The sequence below is a fragment of the Drosophila mojavensis genome, unplaced genomic scaffold (assembly GCF_018153725.1).
Source record: "Drosophila mojavensis isolate 15081-1352.22 unplaced genomic scaffold, ASM1815372v1 contig_231, whole genome shotgun sequence".
NCBI lineage: Eukaryota > Metazoa > Arthropoda > Insecta > Diptera > Drosophilidae > Drosophila > Drosophila mojavensis.
In genome coordinates, this window is record NW_025318772.1 from 3,938,974 (window position 1) to 3,952,304 (window position 13,331).

Genomic DNA, 13,331 nt, shown 5'->3' on the forward strand with positions numbered 1-13,331 from the left:
TTCTTTATGAAGGGCATCTTACGATTTTTGCATTCAGTATAAATACGGGAAGCAGTCGATGTTCCCCTTTCAAACCAATTCAGATAATTTGCAAAGGTAAACCTAAGCGAATATCGTGGTAAAGAAGAACGCCAAATAAGAAAGACGATCCCATTCGTTTAACCTGTCCGATCGTGCACACAGTGAGAAATCAACTCTTCCCGGCGCAGGTCGATACGGCTTTCCCGCTTTCAACAGTTCCTCAATTAAACAGAAGTACCTAAAGCATTTGGTGAGTATTTCAGCTGCAAAGTGACTTAGAATATTGATAGATTCAAATTGAATGTTAATTACATATACTAGATGCGAGTATGTAAAAAACAATATGCACTTTATTATGAAGCATTAAATATTCAATATGTGCTCCTCTCAGAATTGTAAGAGAAATTTGTTACATGCGAAAAATGCTGACTTTTAGATTTTATTAAAAAAAAAAAAATAATAATAATAATAACTATAATTTGCTCGGTTTAACTTGCATAAAAATTGGCGATAATTAACATTTTAGAACATATAATATAATTGTGAAATTTGTTCTGCAATTCAAATACTTATACCATATAATAGTATTTCTGAACTCAGCAAATAGGTAAGCTAACCCAGGCAAATAAACATTTCCAAGATAATAAATTTGTTGACGAGTCAAATACTTCTGCCATATAATAGTTTTTCTGAACTCATTATAGATTAGGTGATATATACCGCATACCAAATTTCAAAGATCTACAAACTGTTATAACTCATTTATTAGAGTTAACGATCTTTAAAATAATCACTAAATTACCTTGTCTAGACTTGCATAATTACTGAGATCAACTACAATATGGTTTAACTATAGAAATATTCTCTTGACATAAGGAACTATAAGAATAGTTTAATTTACGCATGAAGGCAAATTTACAAACTCCAGCTTACATCTCTGATGAGAACAAAAAGACTATTCGAATTTGAGTTCAAATATTTCTAATATATATCTTTTTTATTCTCTCCAGCTTTACCTGAAAGAATGCCACCAAATGCTGTGAGTAGCCCGGCGAACGACATGGCAGTTAACTCGGAGGCGGGGCCAGTGCTGAGCAATTCCAAGGCTGGAGCCTCTAAGCAGACGGGCGTGCTCTTCGAAGACGATGCGGAGACCAACGATGGCGCCTTGGACGTGAATGTTATAGAGCTGAAGAAGGCCGAGAAACGCAAATTGAAATGGGTTTGGCGCAACATAATACTCTTTGTCTACTTGCACATGGCTGCGCTCTACGGCGGCTATTTGCTTTTGACCCAAGCCAAATGGCAAACAATTGTGTTCTGTAAGCTGCATAGAGATGCTCCTCCATCCGTCCTTGATTTCATCAACTTTTCTCTCTTCAGCCATTTTCCTGTACGTTGCGGGCATGTTGGGCATCACGGGCGGCGCTCATCGTCTCTGGGCGCATCGTGCCTACAAAGCTAAGTGGCCGCTACGCCTGATCCTGATCACCTTCAATACGATCGCCTTCCAGGATGCCGCCTTCCATTGGGCGCGCGATCATCGCGTGCATCACAAGTTCTCCGAGACGGATGCCGATCCACACAATGCCACACGTGGCTTCTTCTTCTCGCACGTCGGCTGGCTGCTGTGCAAGAAGCATCCCGATGTGGTAGCCAAGGGCAAGAGCTTGGATCTGACCGATCTGCGCGCCGATCGCATACTCATGTTCCAGCTCAAGTGAGTAACTAGAGCTGAGCTCTATATAGAGAGGCGACTACCTATTATAATCTCTGATCTCTCCACTTGACAGGCACTACTTTGTTCTCATGCCGCTGGCCTGCTTCATATTGCCAACGGTCATACCCATGATGTGCTGGAACGAGTCGCTCTTGTGCTCTTGGTTCGTGTCCACGATGTTCCGCTGGTGCTTCCAGCTGAACATGACCTGGCTGGTCAATAGTGCGGCTCACAAATTCGGTGGACGTCCTTACGACAAGTACGTATAGCTTCTTATAATAATCACAATATATATTTATAATAAAAATATGATCTTCGTATAGGAACATTAATCCGTCGCAGAGTCCGTATGTCTCGGCCTTTACCTTTGGCGAGGGCTGGCACAACTATCATCATGTCTTTCCCTGGGACTACAAGACCGCCGAATGGGGCAACTACTCGCTGAACATGACCACAGCGTTCATAGATCTATTCGCGAAAATTGGATGGGCCTACGACCTGAAGTCAGTGGCCCCGGAGACAGTGGAGCGACGAGTACGCCGCACTGGTGATGGATCCCATGAGCTATGGGGTTGGGGCGATAAGGATATGACCGCAGAGGACGAACAGCGCGTTCTCTTTGTGGACACGAAAACGCATTAAGAACTTAGTTGATAAAAATACTTTAATTTTAGTACAATATAGTTAAAGTTATGCTTAGCGGGTTGTATTTTCTAGAGTAGCAAAAATATATACAATATAATTAACAATGGTATCGCAATTGATTGGTTTTGTTGCTGCGTTAATCTGTCGATTTGCTTGCGTCTAGACGACTGTAGCTTGCAGGTGTCACTCAGGTGTTGATAAGCGTTATCTTGAAACATGTTTTTGGGATTAATGCTGATCTCTGGATGCCCTATGGTAATATGGGACCGTGTTCCCTTTCGTAATTCTTCACCTTGACGTCTAGAATATGTAGGACAACCTCAGAGAGCGCCCTTGGCGGCACTCCTGCCTCTAACAACTCTACACAAATATCCAGTGCTTCGGCCGAGAGCCGGGAGTTGACCAGCTCCGACATGCCGTGCACTGCAATGCGTAGAGTTGGATTAGCGTTAAAGAAGCAGCCAATTGGCTTGTGCTCATCATTGTCCATTTGATTAAAGTCTATGTGGTCTGGCGCAGCATTTTTACCCACGTTTGTTTCTTCATTGAACTCGTTGTTTGACGTCCTTGCGCTATTTTTGCTCTCATTTGAGAGATCTACTAAAGCCGTGTCTACAGTGTGTTCCTTCAAAGATATTATTTGTCATTCGGATTTACATATATAGCGCGACTATATACCTGAATATCACCCTCATCCCGCTCCTTGACTGCCCCTTTTAGGGCTTGATTTAGATCATTTGCTGTATTTTTTTCTTCAACGATTTGTTTTGACATGTTGTTGGTCTCCAGATTAAATGCAGATTGCGATGGACCAAGTGCTGGCTATCGATTAATATTATGGAATATCCTGTAGATAACAATGCCAGTAAATTAATTTTCTTGACAGTTTACTCTATGCCTATTTGTATTTCGGCAAAAAAGTAACAAATGTATTAAATTTAAAATTGCACAATGTATAATTATCACAAATGCTAAAAATAAAACAATAAAAATATCATATATAAAATTAAAAAAATGATATTTGACAACGATTTTTGTATCCAACTTTTACCTAATATCGATATAATGTCTGCTCGATATTTATTTTTCGAGAAGCCAAGAACTTCTCCTCCCTAGAAACTTTTTTGCACACATCAGTATAATTTTGGATTTAAACAACTAAATTGGTTATTAATTGTACAAGTAAGTTGCAAAACTATATACATAAATTTGGGTTGACCTTGCTGACAACTAAAAACAATCCATATATTGTCAAAATATATATACATAAGTATATCAACACAGCCAAATGCGCATTTCGCACGTTGCAAGGAAAAAAAAAAAAAACGAGAATTTTTTCTTAACAGATTAGAATTGTGTACTTAAACAATATTTTGTTGCGCAGCACACGGTCTCCGAGTGACATCACGTTGCATGCAATGACGCAAGGTGAATTCTATGTTGATAAGGATTTCATTTCCACTCGGAAATTGTTTGAAATCACGCGTTTTCCTTTGAACTATTACACGTTCACATCTTCTACCCTATTGAAAATTGTTGAAATGGGTATGATGTGTTTGCGTAGGTGAATATACAAATACAGCTGTGCTCGCAAAATTAGCAGTGCTGTAGATGCTAATCTCCCCATTAGTGGCTGTAAAATCATGATTTAGGCATGTTTCTCATATAACGAAGTTGGCCCAATCCATAAGAAGAAATTCTATGGGGATACCTTAAGCAAACTGTCGCAAAAGGAAACCCGTCCATCAAAGCTCAACTTTGGGAAGTTGTCCAAGAAGCATGGCGACAGATCCCAGTTAAGCGTTGCCAGGACTTGGTGGATTCAATGCCGCGCAGGTGCCAAGCCGTTATTGCCTGAATAAATTTTTATACTTTGTAATCACTGCTATTTTTATGAACCTTGCTCATTTCTGAAAATGGCTATTAAATGGTATTAATTTTAATATATATAATTATGAATTCTAAATTTATAAAAGACTAGCGCAATTCTGGTCTTTTTGATATGATTTATCAACTTTGAAGTCAAAGCTCAAGCGCACTGCTATTTTCGTGAACAGTCGAGATTTTATTTCCATACAAAAAACGAATTTAAATAGTAGCGTTGCGCCCAGGCTTTTTCATATAACTTACCTTATTTATTATAGTATAGACTGGTAGTTTTGTAGGGTTAATCAATTTACGTGAATCTTGTAACGTGCTAAACGGACGCCTAATCGATTTGAATCCGATTATAATCTAATTGACTTTAAAGTTCATTTCGAATTTTTCCATGCGCACTTGCATGTTAAACTGAAAGAACTGCATGCATGTAGGCTTGGATATGCATATGCTGTTGCGTTAACAGCTGTCGTGAATGCCGTTTACGATCAAGCAACAGCTGTTTCTATCGTTTACGATCCAACAACAGCTGGGCGTATCGCTTACATTCTTCGAGCAGTTATTTGTACTTTGATTGTTTAAACAATGAGACAATATGTATTTAAACAAACCAAATGAAACAATAAAATGATTTTCATAGTTTGTTTACGATAGAGTCCAAAAAGAGAGAGCGAAAAGATTCCGTTACTTAAGGTCAGAATTTATTTGACTTTGACGATTTTAGAGAGATGTAGATGAAGTAATGACACAACATACAGTGTGCTCGTTATAGCTCCAAATTAGTGGATACACAACATTAGATATGTAATTCAGGACTTATGAAGTTAGACTGATATTAATTAGATTTGATTTACATTTTACTATTTTCATGAACAGTACGATTTTTAAAATTATTTTTATCAAGCTCCCATGCGCACATGTTTTAAGTTAATATAATATGTATTGTTCTGTATATACAACGCTTTTAAAAATATATTGGGCTTATCACTAAATTTCGTTATCTAATATTTACTGGTCAGCCGCACTACTACATAATTTGAGTCTTTATACTTTGTTTCGCTCTGCATGTAGAAGTCAATCTATTTGTATAACAATAGATAATCAAAATCAGACTAGCTGTTTTCATTGCCAAAGAACGACAATTCGATTAAATACCTGTCTTAAGCTAAAGCAGCATATCAAAAACCTGAAATAGATTGCATATTTTTTGTTATTACTAAAATATTAAAAGATTCAATTCTGACATTCTTAATAGTTTAACAAAATTTGTGTATCAAATTTCGTATATACTATTTGGGCATGAGTTGTGTAACAAATCCCATCTATAAGGCGTGTTACTTTCACAAGTAGATTACTAAAACATACACATTTCTAAAATTCATTATCACGTTTAGCCACTTAAATAAGTTATAAATGGCTTTTCATTTTTGAACTTCTATCAAAGTTTAGCATTTGGTAATCTCGTTTCCTTGTTCGATATCCATGCACATTTTTTCATACTGAGGGCAGAGTGCACTATTTACTATAAGATTCTCGTGTTGTGTACTTTAGGTAATTATTTAATTTGCAATGCAGCGGTAACTTTAATTGTAATTGATCTATTGACAATCCCCGTAAGTTGTTTGTGAAGGGCTTAAATTACGTTCCAGAGTCATTTTCATTCATTAACGTACTTTCAATTGATCAAATTTTGCGACATTTGCAAAGCTCTATGAGAAGTGCATACGTGCAAATTCAGTTGATCGTAATCTCCCGAGCTAATCTGTGCTGATGAACGCGTGTGCCTATATGTATGTACATGCATATATATGTTGAAATGTATGTATATATGTTTGACAGTTAGAAGTGCCCAAGCACTGGGCATATCAACAACAAATGCTAAGAAGGGGGCAGTAAAAGTTTTGCGTCTCTGCCAACGTCAAAGTTTTGAGAGCGAAAAAAATGGTTTAAATTTCACCGCTCTGCTCAGCTGGCTCTCAGTGTGTGCTGAGACATCAGAGCGTGCGGACGTGTCTCAACGTTGCCCGCTTTGTTACTACTTACTCATACAAATACTCTGTGCAAAAATAAGGTGATAAACTAAAGTTTTTATTTTGTAAATTCATCAAAAGAAAAACCGCGAAAAGCAAACTTAATTTACTTCGTCAGCAAAACAGGTTAGTACATATGTACATACGCTTATGTTGACGTTTGTCTGTTGCGACAGGATTTGCAAGTGTTTACGTAAACCATTAACTAATACGCAAACGTTCGACTGTAGCCAAATGACCCAAGAGACAAGCCAAGAGTATACATACGAAATACACTACCAAAAAAAAAAAGAAGAAAAAAAAACTTTTAAAGAAACTAAAATCTTTAAGAGCTTTTTATTGCTATTAAGCGATCTGTTGATCAAGCATGCAAATCATAAAATTTGTATTTTTTTCCAACTCTTAACTTCTGAAGGCTGTACTTTAACGGTCAACGCGTCTATTTACTGAAGGTTAGAGACCTAGGCGCTGATACTTTATACAAATCTTGTATAGTGAGCCCGCGGCATTAGGCTGCTCGACCATGTATTTAGCATACTTAGGCTGAACCTTTCGACTAAAAGATTCATTAAAGCATAAATGAATAATAAATATGTGCTCTTCGTATTCGGAATATATCCATATATTTATATCGATATACATATGGACGAATGTGTACTTAGGTGCTGTAACGCCAATGAAATAAATTTACCTGACTCCAACTAGAACTGAATTAAAACGTAGCTCTCCTATTTGTGTTGTATAATTTTTCGTACGTTGAACTTTTTAATCGCTTAATTGACAAAAGTTGTTGTTGCTATTTACATTGTGCATAGTACGTAGAAAACAATCTATCATAAATCCAATAATGGTAAAATTCTACAGGAAAGCCTTAGTTTTCGCAAATTTAAAAACGCAATTTAGTAGATTAGACGCATCAATAGAGAATGACCGAGACAACCTGATTTTATGCGTTGAGCGGAGCGGAACACGCTTTTGCATCGTGATGCCGGTCGGTGAATCAAGCTCTCATTCGCTCATTTTGCGCGCTTTCTCACTCTCCCACTGTCATTCTCTCTCTCTATGTCTACTCTCGCACTGTCATCTGTGCGCGTTGACGCCAATGGGGCTACGTGCACATAAAATTCAAGTTCAATATCAATGCGGGGTAGGCTTTATCTAATGCTTGTTCCGTCATAATCACAAATTTACAAAAAGCTAAAAAAAAAAGCAACAACATTTAACACGCGGACGTTGGCAGCGGGTTGCCGGTTTTGATACACTTTATGTTTCACCACCAGCAACACATGTAAACAGCTGATGGGTTCACGCGACGAGGAAAGAGTCAGAGAGTGCGCCATAGTGGCAAAGCTTTTGTTGGCGATCTACTTTTTTAGTCATTTTCTAAATATTCTTTTGAATTGAAAGTGTGTACACACACACGAGCATGTTCAATAGTACTGTACAAACAAACCCAACTGAATTGCTTGCTCTTCCCATTATGCTGTCTCTGTCGTGCACGGCTGTTAGAGGCTGTCGTAGGCATCGTATGACTTTAAGCATACTTACACACGTGGCTCATATTTCAATGTTAATAATGCAGTGCAATGTGGTAACGTAATTTACACGGAAAAGAGAATACAACTGCCTAAGCTGACGTGTTTTGCTATATTTGTATGTTTTCTGTATACAAACAACATATGGTCTTTCATCAGATTTTGGATTTAATAGTTAATAGCTATTTTACCCTCGAAGCAATAAAGCAACGTGATTAAATGCCAGCAGAATATAAAACCCTGACCCTGAATTATTAAACATCATTCGATGTCTGCGTTTACTTATTAATATTTCTTCTAATCTGTTTATGGACACCTGCAAAAGCTTTGCCGGCATAGAAAAGTAATGTGTTGTTATTGCCAAAGCTTTTGTATAAGCAGAAAGCTTTAGCATACTACATACACTGCACGCTTGTTTGCTTTTGCGCAAATTTTCTGTTCAACAGTTGAAAATTGAGTCTCCAATTGGCAGCTTGTCAAAAAAACTTGTTAGACGTCCTCAAAGGTAAACCTATAGTATAAATGCTCACACATACATATAGAAATACACAGAATAAACAAATAGGGAATTTACTAATTGATGTTGCTTTGCGTTTGCTAAGTTGTCTCAATAGTTATTTATACATACAAAGATGCATACATCTTTCATTCTTAATTGTTGTTGCTAATGTGTTAGTGTTTTTGTATAGCAAATTTCAAGCTGGGAAATTTTCTATGACCCACACAAAGCAAGTATGTACACAATCTTGCAAGCTTGGCCTTCACATAAGACGCCCAGTGACCCACATGTGTGTATGTGCTCACACATATACACACACAATGATTTCTTGTTGTCGTGCCGGCATTTTAATTATCAGCAGTAAAAGCTACAGACATGCCGTTTAGCCGGCGGCATTTATTTTAGTCTCAATATTCTTATTAATTTCCCTATTTGATTGGTCATGGAAGAAGCCCAAGCTGAAAAAGCAACAAATCTGGCAGAATTTAATGATAATATGTATGAGAGAGAAAGAGTGAATATTTATTCAAGTGTGCTTTCACTGTACTGCACGTTATCCTTCAGCAAGGGCACCAGCCTTGAAAGTATTGATTTTTGTTGTGAACTGCAGCAACAACAACTAATAACGCTAACTAGCGTGCAGCGACAATGAAAATAAAACGGGTAATAATTAAAGAGTTATAACGACACCCAAAATTAGTCACCTATGGGTGAAGCGTGTCAAGTTCAGCTTAGTCAATTTGTTTAACTAATTGCGCAATGCATTAATTTAAAATTTAATGTCTTTTTATTCTCTGTCTCTTTCACTACAGCTGGTACCAACACTAACACACTATGCCGCCCAACGCAACCGCTGGAGGCCAGTCGATTACTGACTCGCTGCTCTCTGCCGCGGCGACAGCTGCCGCCGAATCAGAGCAGAATCCTACGAAACTGCAGCAGGACTCGACTGGCGTACTCTTCGAGTGCGATGCCGAGACTATCGATGGCGGCCTCGTCAAGGACATTGTGTCCATGAAGAAGGCCGACAGGCGCAAACTGAAGCTCGTCTGGCGCAACATAATTGCATTCGGATATTTGCACTTGGCTGCCGTCTACGGCGCATGGCTAATCTTTACCTCGGCCAAATGGCAGACAATCGTTCTGGGTAAGTTGACAACAGTCAGACAGACAAACAGACCACATGGCAATCAGTAGAATTTTTAATGTACATTCATTGTTTGCCATCTTAGCGTCGCGTGCCTCGCCTTTCAATTGCAAGGTTATCAGCGTTGTTTGTTTCAAATTTGGCACTGATAACATTGGGCCAAAGTCATATCATATAGTCCAATAGATCAGACACGAATTATTATAGTGCCCAATTCAGGCGAAGCTTAGTGCGCAATTCAAATCATAATCAACAATTGATAGATGGAACATTTCTCTATTATTCAATATACAACTATGAATATATTATATAGTTCTATAACTGATTACCGCAGATGTAAATGAATTATAATTGAAATCCATTTGCTATTGTCTGTAGAGAATGACAGATAGATATAAATATTCAATATTCAATATGAATATTTAAATAATTTGCAGTTAGCATGCCCAAACAATGCCCAATCAGAACGTAGCAATATTTGTCGACAATTATATTTGTCACATAAATCTACAGAACATAAACAAAACATTTGTATATATATATAAAGAGAGAAACATATGATGGATAATTTTCGGGTGCCTCGCAAGGTCAATCGTCATGTGCTGAAGGCCATTAGGTATATTACGGATATTGAGGATTTGGACTATGCGCCATTCGCCGATATACAGGAGCACGTGAGATATTCGATGCGTAATGGCAATCCAGTGCATCGGCTGGACTTTCAAGTCGAGTCCTCGCTGCACAACCTGACAATGCTGGGCGTCCTCTCGGTTAGCGCCGATAGCAAGGCATATGCCATACGGAACATCGAGTATATGCGAAACAAAGCTGAAGATGAAGATGATTAATCGAGCGATTATAAAATTTTAATGATATGACACAATGTTAAATTCATAGTTGTAATAATAATATATATAGCTGGCATTATATATTAATATATATAATCTTGTTCTTATAGCTTTCGCTCTTTATGTTGTCTCTGGCTTGGGCATTACGGCTGGCGCTCATCGTCTGTGGGCCCATCGCTCCTACAAGGCTAAGTGGCCGCTGCGCGTGCTGTTGGTGATCTTCAATACAGTTGCCTTCCAGGATGCCGCCTACCACTGGGCCCGCGATCATCGTGTGCACCACAAGTACTCGGAAACCGATGCCGATCCCCACAATGCCACGCGCGGCTTCTTCTTTTCGCATATTGGCTGGTTGCTGTGCAAGAAGCATCCCGAGGTGAAGGCCAAGGGCAAGGGTGTCGACCTATCCGATCTGCGTGCCGACCCTGTCCTGATGTTCCAGAAGAAGTGAGTGCCCAGTCAAGCTAGGCTCTTTTGCAATTAACTAAACTCTTTTGTTTCTTCTTCTCAGGCACTACTTTATCCTGATGCCGCTGGCTTGCTTCATCCTGCCCACTGTGGCACCCATGTACTTCTGGGGCGAGAGCTTTGTGAACGCCTGGTTCGTGGCCACCATGTTCCGCTGGTGCTTCATCCTGAATGTGACCTGGCTGGTAAACAGTGCTGCGCATAAATTCGGTGGCCGACCCTACGACAGGTGAGTGCCATAGCCACGAAATCACTAAAACTCTTCTTTAACAACTCTCTCTCTCTCTCTCTCTATCTTCCCATTAGGTTCATCAACCCTTCAGAGAACATCTCGGTCGCGATGCTCGCTTTCGGTGAGGGCTGGCACAACTATCATCATGTGTTCCCCTGGGACTACAAGACCGCCGAGTTTGGCAAATACTCGCTAAATCTGACCACGGCTTTCATTGATTTCTTCGCCAAGATTGGCTGGGCCTACGACCTAAAGAGCGTGTCCCCCGACATTATCAAGAAGCGTGTGAAGCGTACCGGCGATGGCACCCACGCCACCTGGGGCTGGGGCGATAAGGATCAACCCAAGGAGGAGATCGACGATGCCGTGATCACACACAAAAAGAGCGAATAAATTGTGGATTGATTGTGGATATCTCGCACGGTCGCCAGAATGAAATTAATTGAAACAAAACAAACGCAGAAATAGATTTACAAAATATGAATATTGAATATTTCCGTTTAAAACAAAAACAAATGCTGACTAAATAATATCCAAAGCAGCAACAGCAGCTAATCAAAGCCGAAACAAAGCAAATCAGAGCAAAGCTAAAAAAAAAAAAAAAAAACAGCAAAAAAAAAAACAAGCTGAACCCCTTTTAAATAATTTTAAGAAATGATGTTGATGATAAATATTTGTTGTTTATCAATAACTGTGTACCGTCTGTGTTAAACCAGCTCTGGAAATCGTTTTTTTAATCGCTCCACATTTGCTTCTTTTGGAAATGCCTAGATATCGCCCCTTCCGGACGCCGACCAGGAGTACTGAGTACCCCGTTCGGAGCTGCACTCGGACAGCGGTCATAAATTTAACTTTATACTTATACATACATACACATACCATACATACTACGATATACACTAATACCTATGTTATGAACGACCACAAAGAAATTTTATTTATGGTTCGATTGGATATATGTGTGGAGCCTCTCCCGTTTGTAACAAGTAAAAGATTCACTTGAATGAAATGAAAAAATGATTTATAACGATAAATACCTGCAAAAAGAAAAAGATTTTAGTGTTTATGGTAAACCAAAAAAAATTGAACTAACCCGAATCCAATAAATCGTAAAATATATACTAAATATATATATATATATATTATATGTCTACTATATATATAATAAACGATCTATGTTACACACACATATACACAAACCTCTTGAACACTTAAATGAATTTTTCGCAAAAAATTGTTATAAATAAAATCGAAAATCTCTTCGTTTTAGCTTTTAAACCCAAGTAGCCTTTGCCTTTTACTCTCAGCTCGAGCATTCTACTCGACCTGAACTATTTCAGAACACTTCGGGAACTTGCACAAAACAAATCACAATCTGGGCAAAGAGCACGATAATTTATTTATAATTACACACGTATATTTAAATTTTTATAATTTTATATAAGAGCATTTCAAATCTTTTTTTCTTTGCAAAATTATTGTTTTATTGATTTAACATGGATAATTTTAATGTGCCAAGGAAAGTCAATCGGCATGTTTACAAGGCCGTCTCCGAATTGCAGGATTCGCTGGCCGGCTTTGTCTCCGCTGATCTGATTAATCAGTATGTGAAATATACTTTGCGACGTAGCAAGCAATTGGTCAATGTGGACGAGATAATCCACCAATCGCTGTCCAATCTGACTGATCTGGGCGTTCTGGCCCGCACGGGATCATCGGGCTATGCCATTCGGCAAACCATCAAGCGCGCCAGCATGGAATATACAGGAATACCTACATGCGATTTAGATTCCAGAGCAAGCAGCAAACGCTCTTCGTCGGCAAGGAAAACATCCGCGAAGAGCATCAAGCGAGTATCGAAATCAAAGGCAAAACGAATTCTGGGATCGAAATCAAAGGCAGGCCGAGACCGTGCTCCCATCAAACGTTTGAAGAGGGAGTATACACGCGGGGATTCGTTAATATGCCTTGGTTGCCGTACGGGCATAGCGGGCTTGGTTGATCTATGTAAAATTCTTAAAGAGAATAATTTTCTGCAGATGGTAAAACTAGAAAAAATTGGATCAAATCCATCCTAAATCCAACAATATGAAGTTTGGGTTTGCTGCGTCTGACCGTGGTTCCCAATATACTAATGATAACGAGTCGATTTAAAACTCATCTGCTTTCAGTTAATGGTAGCCGGTAAACCAATTGACAAAATAAATATAAGAAACTTTTGGACTTTAAATCATTCCGGCATTTTTCGATTGTTATGAAATCGATAGCAGAAAATACTATATTGTGGCGGTTGTATGATAACCGGTTA

The 13,331-nt window shown here is 38.7% G+C and overlaps 4 protein-coding genes across 6 annotated transcripts; 3 read left to right on the top strand and 1 right to left on the bottom strand.

Moving 5' to 3' along the window:
* The first annotated feature begins 78 nt into the window (after positions 1-78).
* LOC6574866 (acyl-CoA Delta-9 desaturase) lies at positions 79-2,501 on the top strand. The gene is made up of 5 exons (XM_002000858.4): positions 79-271; positions 1,032-1,343; positions 1,405-1,741; positions 1,815-2,000; positions 2,065-2,501. Exons 2-5 carry the CDS (start codon positions 1,046-1,048, stop codon positions 2,381-2,383), a joined length of 1,140 nt encoding a protein of 379 aa, XP_002000894.2. The 5' UTR covers positions 79-271; positions 1,032-1,045; the 3' UTR covers positions 2,384-2,501.
* On the bottom strand, positions 2,388-3,274 carry LOC6574867. The gene is made up of 2 exons (XM_002000859.4): positions 3,065-3,274; positions 2,388-3,011 (listed from the first exon to the last, which is right to left on the bottom strand). Exons 1-2 carry the CDS (start codon positions 3,158-3,160, stop codon positions 2,637-2,639), a joined length of 471 nt encoding a protein of 156 aa, XP_002000895.2. The 5' UTR covers positions 3,161-3,274; the 3' UTR covers positions 2,388-2,636.
* Positions 3,275-3,493: 219 nt separating this feature from the next.
* Positions 3,494-13,253, top strand: LOC6574868 (acyl-CoA Delta-9 desaturase). Of its 3 annotated transcripts, none has more exons than XM_015167681.3 (5): positions 3,494-3,568; positions 9,141-9,475; positions 10,434-10,770; positions 10,835-11,020; positions 11,098-13,253. In XM_015167681.3, the coding sequence occupies exons 2-5, from the start codon at positions 9,163-9,165 to the stop codon at positions 11,414-11,416; spliced, it is 1,155 nt and encodes a 384-aa protein (XP_015023167.1). In that variant the 5' UTR covers positions 3,494-3,568; positions 9,141-9,162; the 3' UTR covers positions 11,417-13,253. The 3 variants fall into 3 exon arrangements, with proteins under 3 accessions (XP_015023167.1, XP_015023166.1, XP_002000896.1); XM_015167680.3 differs by lacking the exon at positions 3,494-3,568 and adding an exon at positions 6,243-6,420; XM_002000860.4 differs by lacking the exon at positions 3,494-3,568 and adding an exon at positions 6,255-6,335.
* On the top strand, positions 12,520-13,101 carry LOC6574869. Its single transcript, XM_002000861.1, has one exon. The coding sequence runs from the start codon at positions 12,520-12,522 to the stop codon at positions 13,099-13,101; it is 582 nt and encodes a 193-aa protein (XP_002000897.1).
* Positions 13,254-13,331: the final 78 nt, after the last annotated feature.

Excerpts from the sequence above, each read along its gene's own strand:
- LOC6574866 (XM_002000858.4), top strand. The coding sequence starts at position 1,046 with ATGCCACCAAATGCTGTGAGTAGCCCGGCGAACGACATGGCAGTTAAC. Across the intron at positions 1,742-1,814 it reads ATACTCATGTTCCAGCTCAA|GCACTACTTTGTTCTCATGC; the intron begins GTGAGTAACTAG and ends TCCACTTGACAG. Across the intron at positions 2,001-2,064 it reads GGTGGACGTCCTTACGACAA|GAACATTAATCCGTCGCAGA; the intron begins GTACGTATAGCT and ends ATCTTCGTATAG.
- LOC6574867 (XM_002000859.4), bottom strand. The coding sequence starts at position 3,160 with ATGTCAAAACAAATCGTTGAAGAAAAAAATACAGCAAATGATCTAAAT. Across the intron at positions 3,012-3,064 it reads GGGATGAGGGTGATATTCAG|GAACACACTGTAGACACGGC; the intron begins GTATATAGTCGC and ends ATATCTTTGAAG.
- LOC6574868 (XM_015167681.3), top strand. The coding sequence starts at position 9,163 with ATGCCGCCCAACGCAACCGCTGGAGGCCAGTCGATTACTGACTCGCTG. Across the intron at positions 9,476-10,433 it reads ATGGCAGACAATCGTTCTGG|CTTTCGCTCTTTATGTTGTC; the intron begins GTAAGTTGACAA and ends TTGTTCTTATAG. Across the intron at positions 11,021-11,097 it reads GGTGGCCGACCCTACGACAG|GTTCATCAACCCTTCAGAGA; the intron begins GTGAGTGCCATA and ends TCTTCCCATTAG.
- LOC6574869 (XM_002000861.1), top strand. The coding sequence starts at position 12,520 with ATGGATAATTTTAATGTGCCAAGGAAAGTCAATCGGCATGTTTACAAG.